We start from the raw sequence: 21,798 nt of genomic DNA, 5'->3' as shown, positions 1-21,798 counted from the left end.
AGTAAAGAGAGCAGACAGTTTTTCAACCCCCTTTGCATTCTTGCATGCGGAAGTTTCTACAAGGCCTTTTAACATATAGTTAACCTCTTCTACCAACATAGATGTAGCTGCATATATTTTCTTTTCATCCTCAGCCCTGGTTAACCCTGGCCTCTAACCCATGAACTCTTTCTACATTTTATTTGGGCACGTACCTCTCTGACGGTGTCGTAGGCCTTGGCCACTCCTTCCCTAAGGTCTGCAGGCTGGGCGACTCTTCGAGGTCGACTAGAGGTGGCCCGGCCCTCGGTGATGGCATAGCGATTCAGAGGAGGCGTTGGAGACAAGATGTCGTACACGGTCTCTGCTGTAGCCTGTCACAGAGGTACACAGACACCAGAAGAGTTATTGGCATATTAGGAATGTGTGTGCTTTACTTTCAGGCTTTTAACGACTGTGTAACTAAGAGTCGTGATCTGCACTCAGAGTACCTGGATAGCCTGCACCAGCCTGTTGCTAAGCTCCAGAGCAGCGGATGCTGTTGAGGTACCAAAGGACGCTGCCCCCCTCTGGAGACCTCGAATGATGCGTCCATCCTTCCTGTACTGCTCTATAGGCAGCCAGAACAAATCCCTCACTCCGTGGACTGGACAGGATGAAGGAGAGAGGAAGTATGAACCACAATCCAAGCAATAATGGAAAGCAGCTGTAAAAACGTTTGCAGAAAACAAAAGCAACTTACACAGCTGGACGACTGAGTGCATGGGTCCGACACCTCCCAGGATGCCGGGCAGCTGATTCTTCCTGATGTCCGTCAGCCACTCTGTGACGGCGTACTGAATCACTTTGTCGACCCCGAGGAGACTGGAACATGCAGAAAGTCTCAGAAAGTCAAACTACTAACAGCGAATTTAGGGCAAATTACTGAAAAATAACTGAAATGTTTGCTTGTTGGTTCGTTTGTTTTTACCCGTGTCTGCAGCAGAGCCTCTTCAGTTTCAGCTCGGAGCAGTTTAATTGGGCCAGACCGATCAGAATCCCTGCAAACGTCCCCTGAGGAACAACAAGTGTGAAAACGCATCATTTAAACCCTTCAGCTTTTTGTTTGAATTAGTAGACAGGATCTCTGAATGACCACTCACTTGTTCAATGACGACATGCTTGCCATGATAGTCGAGCCAAATAGGCACTTCAGATGTGAAACGAAACTCCCTGAAAAGGGTGGAGACAAGAAGCGGGAAACTTTATCAATCATTGAAACTTTTAGTCTTTGAGTTACTCTACTTTATTTAAGTTAATTTGTTAGAGGTGATTTTTCTTTTTTGGAATCTGTAACATAGGAGTTTCCTAGCTAGTAACTTACATCATCTTTACAGTATTCTCTGCTCTTTCTTTTTTATTCTGTTTCTCTAGATTTCTCACTCTCTTTTCAGTCACTACATACCGGAAGTAGATTGGCTGGTCCGAGGAGGCGCTGGAGCCGGCAGAAGAGGAACTCTGCTCACTGTAGGTAGTTTCCACAGAAGCTGTGAGGTCGGGTCCAAGACTACCTGCAGCAGCAGCCATCTCTAGATCCTCAGACCCCTTCTGGGAGAAATCTGCCTTCACTGAAAACAGAGAAATTACAACAGGTCACAAATCTAGCATGCTAAAAATTCACCTCAGTCATCATTTAAATGTACTCTGTAGCTAATTAAAATTCATCGTGCTACAACGATGAACAAGAAAAAGGCTACAACTCCATAAAAATCAGCTCGGCACATCTGACATCAAAGAACTGAATGATAAAAGAAGACCTGACAGAGCTCACCTTCAGCTGCAGGATCCACAGGCAGGTAAGGATTAACAGAGGAAGCTAGATTACTAAAAAAGTCTTTCAGGAAAAACAGTGCGTCCTACACAAGAAACAGAAAAAAATAAGAAAAGACGTGAAGACTTTATGGGAGCAGTACAAACAGCAGAATGAATGGTACTGAATGAATTTTGAGCTACAAAGAAACATCTGTGGAGCGTGAAACGGCTCGTTTATGATAATCAAACAGATTTAATACATCTGTACTCAAAATAATTTCTGCAGTAAAAGTTGGTTTTTTTTGTGCCACCACCTCATGGACGAGGTTCAAGAGCAGCTCTCAGTATTCAGTCCCAAAAGTTACCTGGTCGATGTTGAGTCTCAGCGGCAGCAGGCTGACCCGGAGACAGCACTCTGGCCCCCCGAGGCCAGACTCAGGACACACCTGCAGGGCCTTCACAGTCAACTACAAAAATGACACACCACATGCGTACTATCATTCAAAGTCTGTTCATCATGTCCTTAACTGCATTAAAGCTAAGCTAAATAGAAAGTGCACAAAGTAAGTAAAGATTTACAACATCAGGATGGTTTGATTAGAAACTGAATTTTCTGTCGTGCACAGCATCTGACTTGGAGTCAAAGACCCTCCGTCTCTCTGTCTCACCATGTTGGAGTGGGCTCGGCGGGGCATGCTCTCACTAGTGTAGAGGTAGAGGAATTTGTTGATTTGTGAGGAGGCCAGTCGGTCTCGAACTTCCAGCTCCTGGACGATGAACACCTGCCTGGAGAGCGGCTGCTCACCACCGGGACCGACCCCGACCACAGGTGCTGCTGACCCCTCCCCATCCTGCCCCGCTACCGGGTAGGACTCATGCTGGAACGACACCTGGAGGACAAAACAGGAGACGCATGTTGACACAGAGGTACAGTGATATATGTCTGTATGCCAATATGTATTTAAAAAAAACGTACATTTTCAAACCAGTGATATCAGTGCATTAGTGTACCTTGGTGAGCTGTATCTCCATCAGCAGGCTGTGCTGACGGCCGATGCCTCCAGCTGAGCGCCAAGAGTTCTGCGGTCGAGAGGAGGGGGCGGAGCGAGAAGGTGACCCACGGACGCCAGCAGACACTGAACGACCTCTGCAGAGAGGTGCACCCACACACACAGGAGAACAAAAAAAAAAAAAACAACTATAAATCTGACAAACTATGTACACAAAAGTTTCAAAAACCTTGTATGGACTGGACCAATCAGCATGCTAATGTTTCAGTTATTTAATATTTATATAATTAATTATATGATAACCATGGGTGTCTGTGCATGAAAGAATTCATGTGCATTGTTACCTGTTGACGTTCTGAGCATGCAGAGACATAGGCCTGCCTCCAAAGTCCTTTCCCCCGTAAAGGTGCCAGACCACAGAGATCTCCCGTAAAACGACTCTACTCTGAGGCACTGGGAAGCGACTCGGGGCTCGGAGCAGGTCTGAGCTGCCACGTGGCCGGGAAAAATGGCTGTCCTTCACTCTAATGGGCCCCTCGCACAGCACTGTTACCGTGGGCTCCCCATCCCGGGGCTGTAATAAACACACGTGTAGACATTTTGTGAGTGAGCGCAGAGTCTGAAATGGGTTCATGAATGAGAGGTGACAGGGAAGTGAAAGCTAAGAGGGGACCCTCACAGGGATGCCCATGCCGGGAGCCTCCAGGATACAGAAGTCGTCATTGTCGGTGGAGCCCTCGGAGCCTTCCTCTGACATATCTGCCTGCGCCTCTGTCGCTGTGGCAACCAGCCCGTCAAGCTCCCCCTGAAGGACAGAGGGGCCGTGCCTTGAGGCTTCATCGGGGAACAGGTAGACGGAGACGGGGGAGCTTCTCGGCATTGAAGGTGAACCTGGATGAAAGCAGACAGAATCAGATGAAAATATTTAGCAAACTGGTACTCTATACAGACCATAATACCTCCTGTTATACAAAGAATGCCACTGTTCCCACTAAAGAATTTTTGGGGTTTTCTGACACTCAAACAATATCATTAAAAAAAAAAAAAAAAAAAGGAACTGAATTCAGTTTTTAAGCTATCTCCTGTGTGTAAAGTGAAGCATGTCTACACACATGGGAACAGGATAATTTTACCTAACTATAGTCTGTCAGGATGATCCCAGGGGTTATAAACAGAGCAACTCTGCAGTACCTGGTTCTAAACTTTCTTCTCTGTGGCTCTTCTCCGTGTCGATTAAGGCGTCAGCCAGGTCGTACTGGTTGATCTCGGCGGTTTCAGCGGGAGGACAGGGCAACATAGACGCTGGACTTTCTGACAGCTAATAAAACACAACAACATTGGTATGTTGGACCATTTTATCACATCTTTAAAGTAAACATCATACACTCCACATTTCACCAGCCTTACTGGTAATTTCTGTCCAGCGATTTCAGTGGGCGAGGTGTGCCGTGGCGGCGGGTGCAGGTCGCCCTGAGAGACCAGGTACTGCAGCAGATTGACGAGGGCAGCACAGGAATCTGCACAGGTGTGCAGATGGACCACATTGTTGGAACAACGGAGCTCAAAGAGCGGCTGGGACTGTAGAATAAAGAGAGGACAATGGCAGTGGGGACACAAGAGGGAAGATCATAAGAGAGATGAGAGAACTTTAAAGCTGCGACATTTGTCAAAAATGTTAACAAAATGTGTAATGGTACAGAAATAAAGTTTTATTGTGGGCAGAGTTTATTCAGAAACTTCATTAAATCAAATCCTCTTAACCTCTAACATCTTTTAATCCTTAAAATGTATAATTTTTTTATTTACGTATTAACTTAATTTTTCATTGTGAAAAATCTATACATAAAAGAGGAGAAAAAAAAGCACAACTTTTAAAAGTCATGTTTATAGAAATACTATAAAGGGGAAAAGGATAGGTGGGGTATAAGAAATGCATATATTTGTATGCATTAGAAATACATTTATTACCAGATATTAATGTTGTACATATCTACTTTTTTGTGTATCTCATTTTAAATTTATAGTAAATTAATACTAGAAAGAAAATAAAAGAGATTCCTTTTCATGGCATATTTTCTACTTCACATTTTCTCAAATACATCATCCATATCCCCATCCTTCATTTTACTTTCTGGGTGTTTTTCTATTAATGTATCTACTAATTCTATTATTTACATCAGAAGGATTTAGGTTTTTTTTCCTGCCGTTCGATATGTTCTTTAGTGAGTCAATAATTCTCAATTAAGATTGAAGGGAGTTTTCTTCCCCAATATAATTCATTGTGCCTTTAAATATTCTACAAACTTAAAAACTTCTAGTCAAAAATCTATTTAAAAATGTGTACTGCAGCAATTTCTCCAGCACAGAAAACCTGAGCTTGGCATAATCAAGAACATGGACGGGTACTTGTATATATAGCTTTTCTATTCTAACTAAGCACTCAATGCACTTCCTTACTACCAGCCTCATTCACACACACATGCTTTTTAAACTGATCATTCACACACTCACACTCCTGGACGCCTGAGGATTCTTCACGGAGACTAAAGAAAACCGAAGATCAAGCTACCGACCTTCTGATTGGTAGACGACCCGGTCTACCCTCCTGAGCCACAGCCGCTGCTGATGAGGATGTTTGTTTATTATGGCTGCATTATTATACTTTGTTGATGCCTTGTTTATCTGAATATTTAACTTGTAATGACTCTTATCCATCTTTTTTTTTTCTTGTTCTTTCTTTCTTTCGTTTGTTTGTCTGTATTGTCTGGGGATCTAAAAATTTTTTTGTCTTATTACAGCCCATAAAAACTTTAAAACCTTAATAAAAAGGAAAACAATAATTTAAAAAGGGCAAACAGAGCAAATACACCCAAATAAAGACTGAAAATAGACATTTAGAGGATTTTTTAATTGATTTTAAACAGACATTTTTCATATAATACCCTGAATATGTCCTCACTGACCTGGTTATAGGACAGCTGCATCGGTGAGGAGGGAGGCCCTGTTTACTGTGGCTGGTTTTTGTTTCCTGCCCAGCTGAAATGGATTATAGTCCTAAATTGCTACCTGGAGCTTTTTATCGTATTTAAACTTCATTATAACAAACAAAATATTTATAAACACGTAGCCTGTGCTTGTTAGTGGTTTGTGAAGATAATTGCGCTAAATTGTGATGTTTTATTTATGCTCACATATTTTGCTGGCAGCAGTAATCTTTTTCCTTTTTTTTTTTCTTGCTGTGGTGCTGAGGGTGAAGGAGACAAAGGTAAGTAAACACACGGTGGGCACTCACCAGCTTTCCCGTATCACTGCCTTTCCATGTAGTGATGGCGAGCTCCAGCAGGTCAATGTCCAGCACACACACGTAGTCTGTGTGACACAAACATGCGGTGGTTTTATTAGGAAACTGCTTATTTTGCAGTCATTTCAACACATTTTTTTGTTTATTTTACTAACAATAACTGCGGGGCAGGCACTGAACTGGCAAACCAGATGTCAGAATGCCTGTTTTTGGAAAAAGTACGTATTAAGTGACCTTTCTATTTGCCATTCAGCTTCCCAATATTATAGTGGATGTAGCTGTTCTTTTCAGCATAAAGATGACCTTTTAGGCCCAGTTCCAGCCATATTTTTATTTTCTATTCTTGGACTCTACTGGAGCATAATTAACAGTTCAAAATCTTAATCTTTATGTTAAACGGAGCTTCAATAAAGAAACAAACCATTTTAACCCCCTTTTCCACCCTTCAAGATGACTTTCTTCTGATTGGCTGAGGGTACTACCTCCCTTTAACATCATACAGAGCTCACATACTTTTTTGTGATCCACCACTTTAAAGGCCAAAACCATTCAGAGGGTGGTAAATTACTCTTAAACAGCTCTAATATTAGTCTCACAGGCCTGTTGAAAATACTAGACCGCCAAACTTGGGATAACCATTTTCACTGTTCAGTCATCTGTCATTCTGAACAGCACGGCCAATGATTCGGTCCCCTGTTAGTTTCTGATATCGCAAGACACTGATTAGTTTAATGCATGCAAGATAAGAAAAGAAAATGCTACTTCTCATCTAAGCTTCACTGGAGTTCCTCAGCACACAGTCCTGAATAACTCTAACAGATAAAATCCAAAAAGGAAACCCAAACCAAACCCTTGTTTTTACACAGCTCCAAAAGGCATCTGAAGTACCTTACCTCTCCTCAAGTCCACTGTTTCAGTCTCACATTTGTCAGAGAGGTAGAGAGCAGAATCATCCAGGATGAATCTGACCACAACATAACAAAAATGAACAAAAGTCTCCCAACGATTCATACACTGTGACAAAAACTGACAGCGACGTTTTTGATTATCGTTTTAATGGACAATCTTTATGTGGAGTACCTGAGGTGGAAGGTGGCAGTGTCAACAATGATATTACTGGACAGAGAGAAGGACTCCGCTGTGAATAACACTCGCAGGGGCAGATACAGGGGTCTGAGAAACAAGATATAAAACAAGGGTGTAAAACGAGAAACAAAACAAACAAAATCCATGTCCACATTATTTTACAAAACCTCTCTTTTGGGTGTATACCTATAGTCAACAGCACAGGTAGCGAGGTGCGTGTGGAGGACAGTGATGACGGCCGGCGCGGTGTATCCCAGAATAGGATCGTCGATGACATCCAGGAAGTCAACCAGCTGGAACAGTTTGCAGGTCATGAAGTAAATTTAGACTTTATCCACTTTATTTGACTTCTTTGTGTAGAGTGCGCTTTTTATTTTTCTCTTCAGTCCAAATGGTTTAACTAACGGTTTAATTACCACATTTACACGTTCTGCAGGATAAAGCTCATTATAGTTATGCAATTTTCCATCTTAAATCATATTTTTTTCTGTCTACGGTGTAACAACATATACTTATTTATTATTTCTGGGAGCAAGAAGTTGTTTTTGGCAGAGCCGGTAATAGACTAATAGCAGCTGCCAGCACACTCGCAGCCGTTTTCAGCTGTCTGGATTTTTTATTCATTTCCTGTACAGAAACATTTTCAGTGCAATTAATCTGACCTGTATAATCAATCTGTGAGGTCCAAGTTTTTTTTTTCTCCCCCCCACACATCTTCTCTAAACCATATCTACATCAGTGATTACAGCACTTTCTAAATCACCTGCAACCTCCCTGATGCAGCAATTGAAATGTTTTTTCTTAATGTATAATCGTGAATTATATGTTAACTGCACAAGATAGTGGCTATAAAATAATAACAGCATCAGTGTTTAGACTGATGGTGCAGAAAATGAAGAAAATGAGGGCTTAATTGTGCTTCCAAAACTAGAGTAAGACGGAGCCTGTGTTTTCCTGGTAGCTATTTTCAGCCATTTTCACACAGATTAGAGAAATGCTGGATGCTGGGAGAACCAGAGTAACTGTGGAAACTCAACACAGCAAAAGAAGCGTCCTGTTGTTGTAAGAGCCAATAAAAGCAAAGAGGGAGAGTGATAGAAGAATAAAACTCTTTCACGATGGAAGGAGCTCTGGGACTATAGCGGAGTCTAAACTGACATTTAGCTGGCATTATTTCTACTCAAGAAAGAAAAACTTGCAGTCTGAGCAGGGGATGGTTTTAGAACTGAAAGCAGTCATTTCTTTATGATAGTGTCCCAGAAGGGAGAGCAGGAGAAAAGGTGTTTACTCCAAGTACTTGGAAAAATGGCTCACTAAAAAAAATAAATACAATAATAATTGTTAGTCTAGTTTCTATTCAGTCCTTTTTAACCAGTTCAAAAAAAAAGAAGAAATCTGTGCAGATTTCTTTTTGTAGAATGTAGAATGCCAAAAAACAGCAGTGTAGGAAGAAAAAGATATTTCCTGAATTGCAAAACAGCAAATCTGACATTTTTTCTCAATGACAGCTGAAATTTCTAATCCAAATACTTCAAAATTGAATAGCAAAAGCATCCATTTATTTTCTTAACGAAATGTCCAATTCAGGATTCAGGGTTGCAGCAGTGCTGGAGCCTGTCCTGCTGTCAAAGGGGTGAGATGCAGGTAGACCCTGGTCAGGTCGCCAGTCCATGGCAGGGCTAACCCAGAGAACAAGAAGACAAATTCATGCTCATTTTCACACCTGTTGCCATTTTAGAATCACCAATTAGCCTCACATGAATGTCTTTGGACTGCAAAAGGAAGTCGCACGACCTGGAGAGAACTTATTAAGGCATGCAGAGAGCATGGAAACTCCACACAAACAGCCTACAGAAGCTTGTTTCCCCCCACAGAAAAATATATATATTTTGCCATCCGCAAGTCAAAATTCTGACTTCCTCAGAAGTTTTTTTTAAACATTTTTGTTTGATTTAGACAGAAAAAGATAGACAGGAAAGAGACTGGGAAGGGTAACAACACATAAAGAACCATATGGGATATGGTCGCCTGCTTAACCAGTGAGCTAGCTCTCTAGATTTCAAATTCAGCAAAATGCTATTTTGTTTTCAGTGGCTTCCATATCAGCAAGCTGGTGGATTCAGACTGAGGACCTTTTTGCTGTTAGGAGACAAACCATTGCACCGCTGTGCCTCTTTAGCGCGATTCATTCAGCTTCTTACCTGCTCGTGCCAACTGTGGTTGGTCTGCGTCATGTAATGTCGCATGGTGGCACCTTGAAGGCGAAGGGCAACGAGGAACTCCTGTGAAGAGAACAAGAAATAAAAAACCAAAACAACAACAACAACAATCATCATCATCACTATCAGGTATATGAGGACATGCCTTGACATTTCTCTGAGGGTCCAGTGTGATTTTGATGGCTGTGGATAACATCTGCACCTCTCCCTCCCTGCCGCTCACACTGCTCACTCCCACCTCTGTGGGGTAGATGGTGAGGTCCAGGTGCTTTGGGGGCATGAAGCTGGGCATTTCCAACCGCTGCGGGATTGGGGTGTCCTTCAAGACAGCTGTGTTTGTGTGGCATATGAAAAAGTTAACTGCATACTTAGTGCATAACACACACCATGCTGAAACTAAATGTCTTTAAATAACACAACAATGCGCACCTCGATGGTAGAGCTCCACTCGTCTGCTCTCCAGACACAGGAAACTGAGATTGGGGTCATTTTGGTGCTGCGCTACACTGAATATCTTCCCCCCTTCCAGATCAAGCACGAGCTCTCCGTGACTCTGGTCCTCCTGAATCAATAACATCAGTGTCAGCAGACGAATACACAGTTAACAATGGAAAAGCATTTTACACATCTTCATGATGATACTAACTATGAATAGATTTTGATAAATACATTCATTAACATGTGGTTGGATATCTGATTACAACTACTTTATAGTCATTAAATCTTCATCTCCTGACTTGAAAGGCTAAAAATAAGAAGTTCCAACACATTGTAGTTTAAGAGAAACAATCTTGGAAGGTTTTAATAATTAGTATCTGATGCAGTTAAAATCCACAAGGTCTTGCGGCCACCTTCTTGTCTGTCCTGGCTTGGAGGCGACCCTTCCCGATAATCACAGTGAGGGAGAGAAGGCTCAGATTGTGGTTGGGACGAGGAGCCATCGGATGCGACTTTCCAGATGATTCACTGGCCAAGTAGTACTGACACTCGTCCTCTTCTGAGTCAGAGTCTACAGCAGAGAGAGAGCATGAGAGAAGACGAAGGAAAAAACATTTTGTCTGATTAATTTTAGTCATCAGTGAAGGAAAAATTCTCCAAACATAATAAAATACTTAATATAAGATGACCTGAGAGGTTATTATGTCTAATGCATCTACAATATGTTCAAGTTTTCCATCAAATGAGCCAAACTTACCCAGTCTAAAGGCCGACTTGCAGAGCTGGAACTCGTCCTGGTGATGGCGGCTGTGGTCGGGGCTGTGGGCTGAGGGGGGAGGAGGCGGGGGAGGCTCCCACATCAACAGATCATTATTGATCCTTGTGGACGGAGGGACGGGTGAGGGGAAATTACTGTTAGTTCTGAGGCAGGATTTAAGACCAAAATAAGGATGAAAATAGGAACAAAGCTGGAAGAGGTATTAATATAACAAGCAAAGTCCGTCTGACACGAGCACATCAAAGACGGAGAATTGCGTTAACAGTACAGCTCCGAGACACTCAGAGGGAAATGAAGCAGCTCGTTCTGGGTTATGTGGTGGAAGAAATACTACCAGTATGAACTCGCTACACAATCAGCTAAAGTCAGTACACTCGGGCTGGACAACCTCTGCACATATAACCAGCGCTCATGAGCAAACTGGAGGAGCAAGTTTATCTCTGGTGATGCAAAACTTTAATGAGTTGCTTTCATCTATAAGTAATGATGCAACATAATTTTTTATCAGCAGTAACATGTTATGTATTAAGTTACTTTTAAATGCATCCAGCACTGGACACTATTAACACCTAAAGCCAGCAGAATCTTTTGTGTGTCAAGGCAGGTAGAGTGCATCTGTAAGACTTTAGAAGAGTCGTTTGTATTTTGAATATTAAACTTAAGAGTCCATACTTTTTAAGGCCACCTGGATTATTCTAAACTGGGAGGGCAAACAATGGTCTTGTGATACTTTTTACATACCTGTTATAGATGCTCTGGAAGGCCTGTTTGCTGGGGAGCAGGATATAAGCTAGTGGCATGCTGATGTCCACAGCACACTGACACTGAGCGACACACTGCTCCTGAAACTGACGCATCTCCTCCGGGTCGGCTGGAATCACCATCTAAAACACACAGGGAGGAGAGGTGAGGCGAGGAGGAACATGGATGGCTGAGATGGTTTATAAACTGGGATGTGTCATGTTTTTGTGTGTGTCAGCACACCTCCTCGGTCTCAAACATGGTGCGGTTGGAGGAAAAAGGAGAGCTCGTTTTGTCGTTGAATTCACAGTGACTATCAAAGAAGGCGGCACCAAGATCCCTGATGAGGCCCGCGTTCATGCCACTCAGACCAGCTGCTGGGCCCTGAGCCTCACCTCCACGCACACGCACTGATATCCTGTTCACAAAGACGTGAGGAAAGCTGACTATGAGTGATGAGAAAGAATAATGACGAAAATCAGCTTTGCCTTCAGTTGTCTCACGAGTGTTGCCACTCCTTATGGTACTGAAAGAACCAGACTCCTGAACAGTGAAGTTAAAATTAAAACATGTAGTTACGCATCTCAAATATTGTCTTTTGGCTTCTGTATCTGAAAAAAAAGGGCTGGTGAATATTTGAAGAGAAGACAATTTTGTCACAGCCTCAAAAGGGGGAAATGCTAATTCAGTTTATTAAAGATCTTGACATTTTTAACACATTTATTGTGTTCTTCTGATGGTTTTCATGAGCATCATAAGATGGAGTCTGTGACTCCTTTTATGAATCACTGATCCACTGATGATCAGAAGGACTAACCTGGGCAGAGTGTCCCGGTTCTTCCTCACTCTGATACAAGGGAAAGAGCCTCCCTCCCAGCCCTCATATGACCCTGGTGAGACACAAGACATTGGGAAATTAAACTGAGTTCTAAATATAAGACTAAAGGAATTATTAACTAAACTATAATCTTAGAAACCAAGCCGGTAAAAACACAATTTGGATGGGTACATCAATATAAAACGCCAGATATGAAAATGTCTGCATTCATTATAAAAGACACTTGTATATAACATAACTTTATGTACAGAAAGACACAGGTCTCTTTTTTTTTTTTTAATATAGCGCTAATTTAAGATTAAAGTTACAGTTTATTGTTTCCGGAAGTCCCTAATAACTGTATTTTAACACTAAAAGTACATCGGACTGTCTTTGCTAAACGGTGGTCAGTAATCTAGTCATCTAGCTTTGGTTCCTCCTGTCATGAATCTTCACTGAGAAGCAACAACTACTTGTGTGTGTTCCCACCGTGCAGGTCGGTGAAGGAGGCCTCCAGCAGCTGGGTGAGGCAGGGGGCCCACGGCTGTCCCGGTGTAGTCTGCTCACTTTGCAGGTCTGGAGCCTCCTGGTGCTTCAGCTCAAACTCTGTCATCTCCAACACCAAGGTTTCCTGCCGCACCGCCCTCTGGGTTGGAGGCCGACGCTTTGGGAGGGGCCGCAGATCAGGTATGGGGAAACGAAGTCTGAGGACGGCGTGAGGCGACAGGAGGGTGAAGGAGGAGCTGAGCTCGGTGCTGTGAGTCTAAGAGGACAGTAGGAGGAAAAACATGTGAACATGGATTTTAGGAAGCATTTCAACCATAGAGCTTCAGAAAGTAAAAAGTTATGACTCTGCACAAAGCTGCTAATGTTATGTTTTATCTGAATGCTTATCTGCTCACGGTCTTTTGGAGGCTGAGCCTCAGTGGCTTGTATTACCAACATATTACTATAATTATAAACTCTATAGCCTTTAATGATGTCAAGATTAAGTATCCCCTCAGATCCAGTAACCATGAGGGATTTTTTTAACAGCAGGTCTCTCTGTATGGTCTGGACCTAAGACACGATACACAGTTCGTACTCTCTGGGTGACCTCATTTATTTTTTTCACAGACTAAATCTATTCCACTGACCTGTACGAGTCCTGGTCCAGGCGTCTGATTGGGACAGTAGCTGAAGGCTTTGCTGAGGCTCCCCAGGCGGCTGAGGATGTCCAAATCCAGTTCGGCACTAAGCTCAGCCAGCTCCACTCGCACAACGCTGCTCCGCCGCAACACCTGCTGCTTGCCCTACAGAAACACATGAACGCACATCAGGTTAAAGAAAAAAGAAATTGTTGTTAATCTCACATCAGTTTTTGACATAATGTTTGGTTGATTACGCATGTTTGAATAGCTAAAGTAAACTGTAAGGCTTTTAGCGGTCAATCCTTCCGAAGAGCTTCACATAAATCTGCATATATAAATACTGGAAATGTTACAGTACAGATTTTTCAAGATACAGCTATTAAATATTTAAAAAATTACTTGAACTTTTGAATATTCTAGACATAAAAAGTTAAAGGGTAAAGTTTTGTTTTGTCACAAATATCTAATTTTATTTAATATGACATGGAAATAAAAGAGGGAAAATCTTTTTTAATAAAACTGTAATAAACACATACTTAATGCTTTTCTTTTTACGCTATCAAAATGTCCTTCCTGGAGTTCACATTTTCATGCAACTGCTTCTTGTCCCGTGTATGATCTCCATTGCAAACACTAATTTCAGCTATGACTCTGAGTCAAACCTATACTGTTTTAACCTCAGCTGGCACTGGGAAAAATACATAGAAATCATTTTGGTGCCAATCTCTAACCATAAATATAACTTATATTTGATTACAGTAAAACTCATTACGGAACCATTAAACCATTTCTGAAAATATTTCTGAGCACACTGTGGTTTGGTGATTAAAAGGTGAATTGCACTTTATTATCAGAAGATATACTTTTAACTTTTACTTTACCTGATACACTCCTTTTAAAATGTATATTTTGTAAACGATGATGGGTGAACAGAACAGGAAGTCTTGACCTGAATAACCACCATCAGGGTATCCTGGCTCCAATGTAAACCCAGAATAATTTGCAATTTGAGAGGCTAAGTCAGCGGACTACTCGATGGCTAAAAAGACTGGGCCGTGTGTTTAGAAATGCTTACCTTACGCAGGCGTCTTTCATTGAGGCTGTAGTGTAACTGGGCACACGGTCTGGCTGCAGCTCCAACTGTGAACAGACCAGCTTTCTGGAACTGAAGCAGCTGAAAAGAGAAACCCAGAGAGTTAAGACTGGATTTGTAGTTTTTCCCTTGGGGTGGTAAAGAAGCAACAAACTTACCACTTCCAGGGAAAGGTCATCTTAAATGTGAAATTCTTATCTGACATTTTCAACTCTAATTTACGTCACTTTTCCTTTATTTTACATTAACTTTAGTCTGAACAGTCATTTCTTAAAACCTTAAATATTGATGTTTGTTAAGTATTTGGATGCTCTTATGAAATAACTTACTCTAGACTGTGCAAACACTGACTTTAATGTGAATGCTTCACAAAATGAAATTCTTAGCACGGACACAGGTGTGAACACCGCCTGTTTTTGTTTAAAAGCTTGACAGACTGACAGAGAGATGATCTACCTCACAGTACTCCGGCTTTCCGTCCTCCCAGAGGCACTCTAACAGCTCCAGTCTGCTGAAGGAAAGGTCAGAGGTCACAGCCCTGTTTTGGCGTCTCCCACTCCGCATCTCACAGGCGACCTGCACCGCTGCTCCTGTTAATCTGCAGTGAGAATGATAAAGAGAAACAAACTCTTGGTCTCAGTGGGAAAACTTGACCAACTGTGTGTGAATGCAATTTGAGAGAGAGGACGGAAGCAGGACCAACAAAAAGTCGGAAAGAAGGAGAAAAAACCCTCCCAAAACATCTGCATCCTCCTCAATACCTACAGACTAACTTCATTAATGTTTGTAGTACTTAAGAAATATCTAATGATCCATCTAATGATCAATCACAAGCACCTGATTATGAAAGTGTATTTTTCTATCTCCTTCCATACAAACCCACAATAAAGACGATGTGTGCATTTTTTAACCTGAGATTTGAGTGTGGGCAGGCTTTGGCGAATCCGCCTCTCAGTTGATGGAAGTCTCTTTCACTGAACATGCTGTCCTTGAAGGCGGTCAGCTCCTTGAAAAACACCTTAGACACCTGAGCCAATGACGAGGCTCCGTCAGCACTGGAGGGCTGTGGATCTTCCTGCAGAAGGGTTAGAGTGAGTCCGCCAAGGGTCAGTCGCAGCAACGCGTCAGGCTTCAGCTGCTCTGCCTGGCCGCTGTGTGATCGTCCTGCAAAGATGAGAGTTCAGCATAGAGACAAAGCATGGGCAGGCTTTCTTGCTTAATATAAGGATATGAGTAAATTTAATTTGCTTTACATTTAGGTGTCATAGTGTTAAGACACTGCTTCTATTACTAAGTGCAATCATGACACTTGTTATATTAGACCCCCTGATTCTTTTATATGCCAGGACTCCCTTATTTTAACACCATCTTCTGGCACCCTCTTTTGCTGTTTCTCCTAGAAAAGTCCAGCAACTTTCTTGAAAATCTAACTTTAATGTGTACATATATATATATATCAGACATGCAAGCTTTTTGTGGTCATCTAAAGTTGCAAGACTGTCCATTAAACACAGCCTACATGCAAACCTGGCAACCCAATTCAGGGTGTATGTCTGCAGGTAGACCAATTAGATGCTCCCTGACTTAGTTATTTTTACTTCACACCACTTCGGCTCCTTTTATAGCAAAGGCAAAATGAAGAGTAAGACTTGAAAATACTGAAAAATCAATAACTTTGTGGCTTTTGTGAAGCTGGAAAGATTCAAGCTTCCTGAATCAATAGCAGCACATTTTTCCTGAAGTATTCAGGTAGAGCGTGAGCTTCAACCGAACTGTTCAGTCCTCTGGCCGGACAAATAGCTCTGGCATCTCTGTGCTGTGCTAGGAAAATGTACAACTGTGTACTTTCACCAAAATCATTTTACACATATCCCACCCGTCTCTCTTTCCCAACATAAACCCATTACTTAGCACTCCACATTACCTCTTCTGCGGCCGCTGGCCTGGGGTAGACTAGATAGACAGCCAGCAACAGGATATCTCCTGGGACAATTCATGACGCCCTGGCAGGAAAAGTCAAAGTGAGAACAAGAAGATTTACAAATTCCTGTTTAATGCATGCTATTCTTGAACATACATAACTTTGTGCTTGCAATTGGTGCTAAAACACATTTTCGCATTTGTTAACAAATGTGAAACGCCCAAAATAAAATAAATGAAATAATTGTTTTAAAAAATATATATATATATATCATATTAGATATTTTTTATACTTTTCATGGCATGAGCACACAATACAAATACAGATCAACCAGAAATTTATTCTGACAGTTTTTGGACCTTAGAACGATCAGGCATCTGTTAGAAATTTAAACATGCGCACGCACACACACACACACACACTGTGTACCTGTGCAGACAGCGGCTGTGTGAAGCTTGCTAGACTGTGTGTAGAAGACTCCATGTCGCTGTCTGACAGCTCACTGCCGGAGCGGACAGATGTCACACTGCTCGTCATCCCAGCAGGACCCATAGAGTAAAACATTTCTGCAGGAAAACACATACAGACAAACTGAGTGATTAATTACTGAAATGTAAACAAACACTTCTTCACGTCATGTTCCTGTAAGAAAAGGAGCAGCAGTTTTACACACCTTCAGGAATAGGACATAAAATTTAAATACCAGACTACTCTCTGTGGCTCACACAATCAAACACCAGACTGGTGTCCTGTATCTTTTTTAAATGACACTATCAAAGGAAACTGTGTATTAATTGCGAGCTAAGATATTGGGAACAAACACCATTTACTATCCCAAAAAAAAAAAAAGCTTCACAATTGACTTGGCTTTTTCTTTTTAATTAAATATGCAGATTCTTAACAGTCCTCCTGATGTTAGGATGCATTTGAAGCAGACACAGTATAAGAGGTCTTGTACTGATCCGTGTACCTCCATTCCCCATGCCGGTGACAAACAACTCGAGGTCAGGCTCAGTTTCCCACTCATCGTCTCTGGGACTGGAGCCGAGCTGCTTACCGAGGTCTTCCTCAATCATTCGCAGGTCATCCGAGTCTAACGGACGACTGTGCACTCTGCCGCACTTGGTCTCTGGCTCTGGGTAATAGAGGAGCGAATATCTGATTAAAATGGTTCAAAGGAAAACAGACCATGTGTATAACCTCACATTTAGGAGGCGTTTAAAAATATCTGTGACATTATTGTTTAGCTCCAGGCTGCAGCAGGAGAAGCCAGACTAGTGTAGGTGTTTAAGGACAGAGACGTTATCGCATTATGGGGCTGTACAATGTACTGCTTGAATTTGTGAGCCCGTACTACTTTATGGTTCAGAGGATCATACATTTCAGGTGCAATATTATGAGCGAGGGCAATACTTTTTAACCTACATGACCATAAAGGGGAAACAGAGAAATCTTTCATTTTAAAATCATTTATTTATGTTACTATACCCCCAATTACCCAACTATGCTTCAACCAGTCTCCTGCTTTCACCTAGAGTCAGCTGACAAAAATGCCATTCTTTAACTTATAAAGGTACACACTATTTTAGGTCATGGCATAATCATAATCATAAAACTGGCCATGAATTAGTTTATATCACATATTCTGTACCAGTGTCTATACAGAGGGCTGCCAGCAGGTCTGTCAGATGGGTTATTTGATCAGGAGACAGCAGCATGTGGACACAGCCCACTTTCCCATCCAACTCCAGCTAAGAATCGGAGAGAAAGAAAAGAGAGAAGTCAGCCTGAGACAGTTGTTGTGTTTTTGCATTTCTTGGTGTGCATGAGAGAGCTGCGTGCACCTTTGGTCCGGGCAGCATGTCGTTCTGTTTGATCTTGACGGTGGTCTCAATGAAACCGGAGCAGCTTCCTATGAGGAGTGGCTGAGATAGAGGGGCGACTTGTGGCTTGACCTTCTCCCCTTCCTCCTCCTTCTTATCATCGTCGCCTTCACCTTCCTCTCCCTCACTAGCCATGGCTGAATCTGTGTGTTCCTCCTCAGGAGGACCCTGTCAAATGAAGACAAATGAAGACAGAGATGAAAGCCAGGAACATTGTCTTCTTCACACAATGCCACTTGTAAATTATAATTCAGTTCTAAAGAAAAAGCAGATCCACACCACTTTGTCCTCCCTAGGTATCACATACCATTATTATGGAAGTTGTACTTTAATACATTATTTTCTGACAACACTTCACATAAGAAAAGACAAATCATCCTGTTTGTAAAGCTGTAACCTAAAAAGTATCCTTCTGAAGTCAGACATTTTTAAAAAGCTGCAGACTTTGAACTGATCTTATAGTCTCAGTTTAAACATCAGCAGATCATGTCTGTGTTATATCTGCAACGTGTCGCCAAAGCTCTCCACATTTGTTAGTCTGATTACTTGTATTCCAAATGAAAACTAAATAAAAATGTTGCAAAAAGAAATCTAAAGGTAAAAGAAATAAAGAAAATAAAATAGAAAAGATACAGAAATCTGAGGCAGCGTGGTCTCCATCACCTGTACTATGCCATTGCTATCATAGAACAGCTGAACAGCGCTCAGCTGGAGGATCTTGTGCAGGAAGGCGGGTGGCTGGTGGATGTCGACAGGCACGGCAGTCTGGCTGGCTGGATCTCGCACTGCCTCGTCGAAATACTCCAGCCTGGAACAAAATGGCAAAATCAGAAATGTACACCATTTATTGCTAACAGCAAATTTAAGTGAGAAGAAAATAACGGTGCAAACAGAGGAAGACATTACACCTGCAAACTGGTTTCAATGTGACAAAACATCAGTCGTGTAATTAATGGTATGCTGATAACCAACGTAATATTCTGACCAGAAATACACACTTACACGATCAGTGCCTTCAGCACCAGGACAGCTGAAGCAGAAGCTCCTGTTTAACAAACACTGCATGTGTAACATGCCTCGCTTGACCTGAATCAGTTCTGCCCTTGTGGCCTCTGATCACAGATCAGCAAAGCTCAACCTGTGCAGCTTTGTCAATATGCCACGAAAACAGAGAGTCATCAGTCTCACAGCAAAATGCCAATAACGTCATGACATATGAGGGACACAGAAAGGACGTAGGTTTGGAGTCAGACGTGTGCAGGGCATTGAAGTTTAAAATATGAGCATAGTAATGCAAGTCTATTTAAAGTAATCTTTACCTTCCTTTTCAGATAATAACTAAAAAATATTAGCAACTATAGTTTAAATAATTTAAAAAGTACTGTGATTTATCCCATTTAAAGTCCAGCAAGCCTGAAAGTAGCCTGACAGCTAAAAGCACTATCTTGATTATGACAATTTACATCCTCTCCTGTCTTCTTAGGCTTGGATTAAGGATTTTTTTTAAAGTTATAAGATCTATCTGAAAATATCAAATTGGGGGTCATTTGTAGCTACCTTGTAATAATAAAACAGATAGAGTATTATATGCTTTAAACTAGGTTTAGTGCATTTTATTTAACCATGCTTGACTCGGTCAGGCCTCTTCCGGGGCGTGGGGGGCCCTCGGGCCTCCGGCCTCTGTGCCTGCGGCTCGGTTCACTCTGGCACAGCTGGCTGCCGGCAGAGCCGGCGGGCACGCCGGTGCAGCCCCCTCTAGCTTCTGCCCGGTGGCTACTGGGTGACCCCTCGTCTGGGGATCCTCAGCCCTTCCCATGAAGGTGGCACGGATGCCCCTCCGGTGGTCCTCCTTGGGCTCTTGCACTCTGGGGCCTCTGGATGTCTGGGGCCTGGATCTCCTCCATGCCTGCTTCATGCCCTGGGGGACGGGGCTATGGCTCTCTACATCCTCTAGCAGACCATTACATGGGGAAACCATTTGAATACAAGCGCGCCGATCCACACAGGTGTGCACATGGGTGTTCACTGTTCGTAGACTTAAATCACACCTTTCTTGGCTGCTACTTCAAAGCACATTGTGCGCTGTCTGTCCTGTCTGTCCTGCACAACAACATTCAATATTTAGTATTTACTGCTGTTTACACTTAGCTAGATTAATGCGATGGTGTTGTGTATAGTATGTTGCTTTGTTTTGGTTTTTTTGCTTGTTTTCTATTCTTTTTCTCTCAACAGGTGATCCCGGAGATATTTTTTCTTCCCCCCTTTCTCACTGTCCCTCTCCCCTTCTGTTTTTCTTTTCCTTCCTCTTTCTTTCTCCCTTTCCTATCCCTCACTCATGTCTGTCCCGTCTGTAACAACTGAAAATAAAATAAATAATAAAAAAAGGTCGATCAAATGGACCAATACGGCAATGCCATGATGATCCATTTGGCAAAATAAATCCATTGGGTATCCTTGTTGGTCTTCAGACAACAATTCTGACGGCTAAAGAACCAAATGGGACAGGCGAAAAAAAAAAAAAAAAAACCATGCTTGACTAATGCAGTTGGAAATGGTTCCAATGTTATGTCAACAATGTAGCACGAATACATCAAACCATTAGGAACAGCTCTCTCTATATATAATTCTGGTGTTTCATACGCAGCATCAGTGACTCATCAGTGTCCATAGTCATCAATGAATGTCACGGTCACAGACACTCTATTATTGACGACACCTCAAGCATAGGCTGCAGTTATCTGTAGCCACGGTTCAGCCGAATACTGGTAATGTTTCAAATGTGCTTCACACTGAGGCCACGGAGTGCAAGCTCATAAACAGAACAGGCCTCTCGTGCTTAGCAGCTGATGATTAGAGAAGACCTGGCCTCCATTTTGGTAATCACAGAAAAATGTGAGCATGCTGTGCTTCACATTGAGTTTCTGTTTGAGGAGTGTGTGCTGACAGCATTTATACCTTTATGACAATGGCTCATATTATAACGCTTTAGCCCAAAAGATACATCTGTTAGCTGATATTATTAGCCCACAAACATGACATCTGAGACAATTTTCCACCTGCAATGACTGCAGGTCACTTTTGGCCACTTTTTCAAACTAACTGTAAAATATTTGACATTTCTAAAATGCAAAGCTAATAAGTAAAACCAACACCAGAACATTTTAATCCCTAAAAATAAACATCCAGCCCTGAAAACCAAAATCAGTGACTATTCAAGACATCACTTGACAACTTCTGCACACATTTTAGTGAAATGCAAAACACATGCAGCCACATTTTAAATGCAAGCGAAAGGACATTTGATTTTACTAAGCGATGCATTTCAGTAACAGTTAGACACTATTGGTGAACATATTTGGAGCTTTCTGAAAGCTGCGAATTACGATTATAGGGTCTGATTTCTGACTTCTGTGGGGAATCTTTGTAGAACCTACGACGTAACTCTGGAAGCGGCCGACACTGTTGCCACCTCTTATCCTTGTGCTGGTGCACTATGTGTTAATAACCTTGTGGTTGTGTCCCAGTCGTTCATGTGCCTGGGCATACGCTCTTTGTTGTGGTCAGATTTGTCCGTCAAGTTTTGCTTGTTCATTCCTCCACATCCATTCTGA

The 21,798-nt window shown here is 42.1% G+C and overlaps 1 protein-coding gene across 1 annotated transcript in view; it reads right to left on the bottom strand.

The window, feature by feature from the left end:
* The window catches only part of atg2a (autophagy related 2A), a 32,019-nt gene that overhangs the window by 1,768 nt on the left and 8,453 nt on the right, over nt 1–21,798 (bottom strand). Inside the window, exons 5-41 of the mRNA XM_085177444.1 lie at nt 18,851–18,995; nt 18,149–18,355; nt 17,956–18,055; nt 17,275–17,439; nt 16,734–16,870; nt 16,308–16,386; nt 15,295–15,547; nt 14,840–14,981; nt 14,366–14,464; nt 13,297–13,452; nt 12,650–12,923; nt 12,161–12,233; nt 11,587–11,761; nt 11,344–11,486; nt 10,582–10,703; nt 10,238–10,395; nt 9,816–9,948; nt 9,532–9,716; nt 9,369–9,449; nt 7,354–7,460; nt 7,162–7,254; nt 6,975–7,045; nt 6,073–6,149; nt 4,188–4,358; nt 3,972–4,098; nt 3,460–3,671; nt 3,125–3,354; nt 2,782–2,917; nt 2,439–2,660; nt 2,136–2,237; nt 1,790–1,874; nt 1,424–1,586; nt 1,122–1,191; nt 950–1,032; nt 722–843; nt 471–625; nt 195–353 (exon numbers count right to left, since the gene is read on the bottom strand). Coding sequence (XP_085033570.1) covers nt 195–353; nt 471–625; nt 722–843; nt 950–1,032; nt 1,122–1,191; nt 1,424–1,586; nt 1,790–1,874; nt 2,136–2,237; nt 2,439–2,660; nt 2,782–2,917; nt 3,125–3,354; nt 3,460–3,671; nt 3,972–4,098; nt 4,188–4,358; nt 6,073–6,149; nt 6,975–7,045; nt 7,162–7,254; nt 7,354–7,460; nt 9,369–9,449; nt 9,532–9,716; nt 9,816–9,948; nt 10,238–10,395; nt 10,582–10,703; nt 11,344–11,486; nt 11,587–11,761; nt 12,161–12,233; nt 12,650–12,923; nt 13,297–13,452; nt 14,366–14,464; nt 14,840–14,981; nt 15,295–15,547; nt 16,308–16,386; nt 16,734–16,870; nt 17,275–17,439; nt 17,956–18,055; nt 18,149–18,355; nt 18,851–18,995 — 5,212 coding nt within the window. The remainder of the gene's footprint in view (nt 1–194; nt 354–470; nt 626–721; nt 844–949; nt 1,033–1,121; nt 1,192–1,423; nt 1,587–1,789; nt 1,875–2,135; nt 2,238–2,438; nt 2,661–2,781; nt 2,918–3,124; nt 3,355–3,459; nt 3,672–3,971; nt 4,099–4,187; nt 4,359–6,072; nt 6,150–6,974; nt 7,046–7,161; nt 7,255–7,353; nt 7,461–9,368; nt 9,450–9,531; nt 9,717–9,815; nt 9,949–10,237; nt 10,396–10,581; nt 10,704–11,343; nt 11,487–11,586; nt 11,762–12,160; nt 12,234–12,649; nt 12,924–13,296; nt 13,453–14,365; nt 14,465–14,839; nt 14,982–15,294; nt 15,548–16,307; nt 16,387–16,733; nt 16,871–17,274; nt 17,440–17,955; nt 18,056–18,148; nt 18,356–18,850; nt 18,996–21,798) is intronic.

The sequence above is a fragment of the Neolamprologus multifasciatus genome, chromosome 2 (assembly GCF_963576455.1).
Source record: "Neolamprologus multifasciatus chromosome 2, fNeoMul1.2, whole genome shotgun sequence".
NCBI classification, from domain to species: Eukaryota; Metazoa; Chordata; class Actinopteri; order Cichliformes; family Cichlidae; genus Neolamprologus; species Neolamprologus multifasciatus.
The sequence above is the reverse complement of the archived record's forward strand: the minus strand, read 5'-3'. Positions and strand labels throughout refer to the sequence as shown.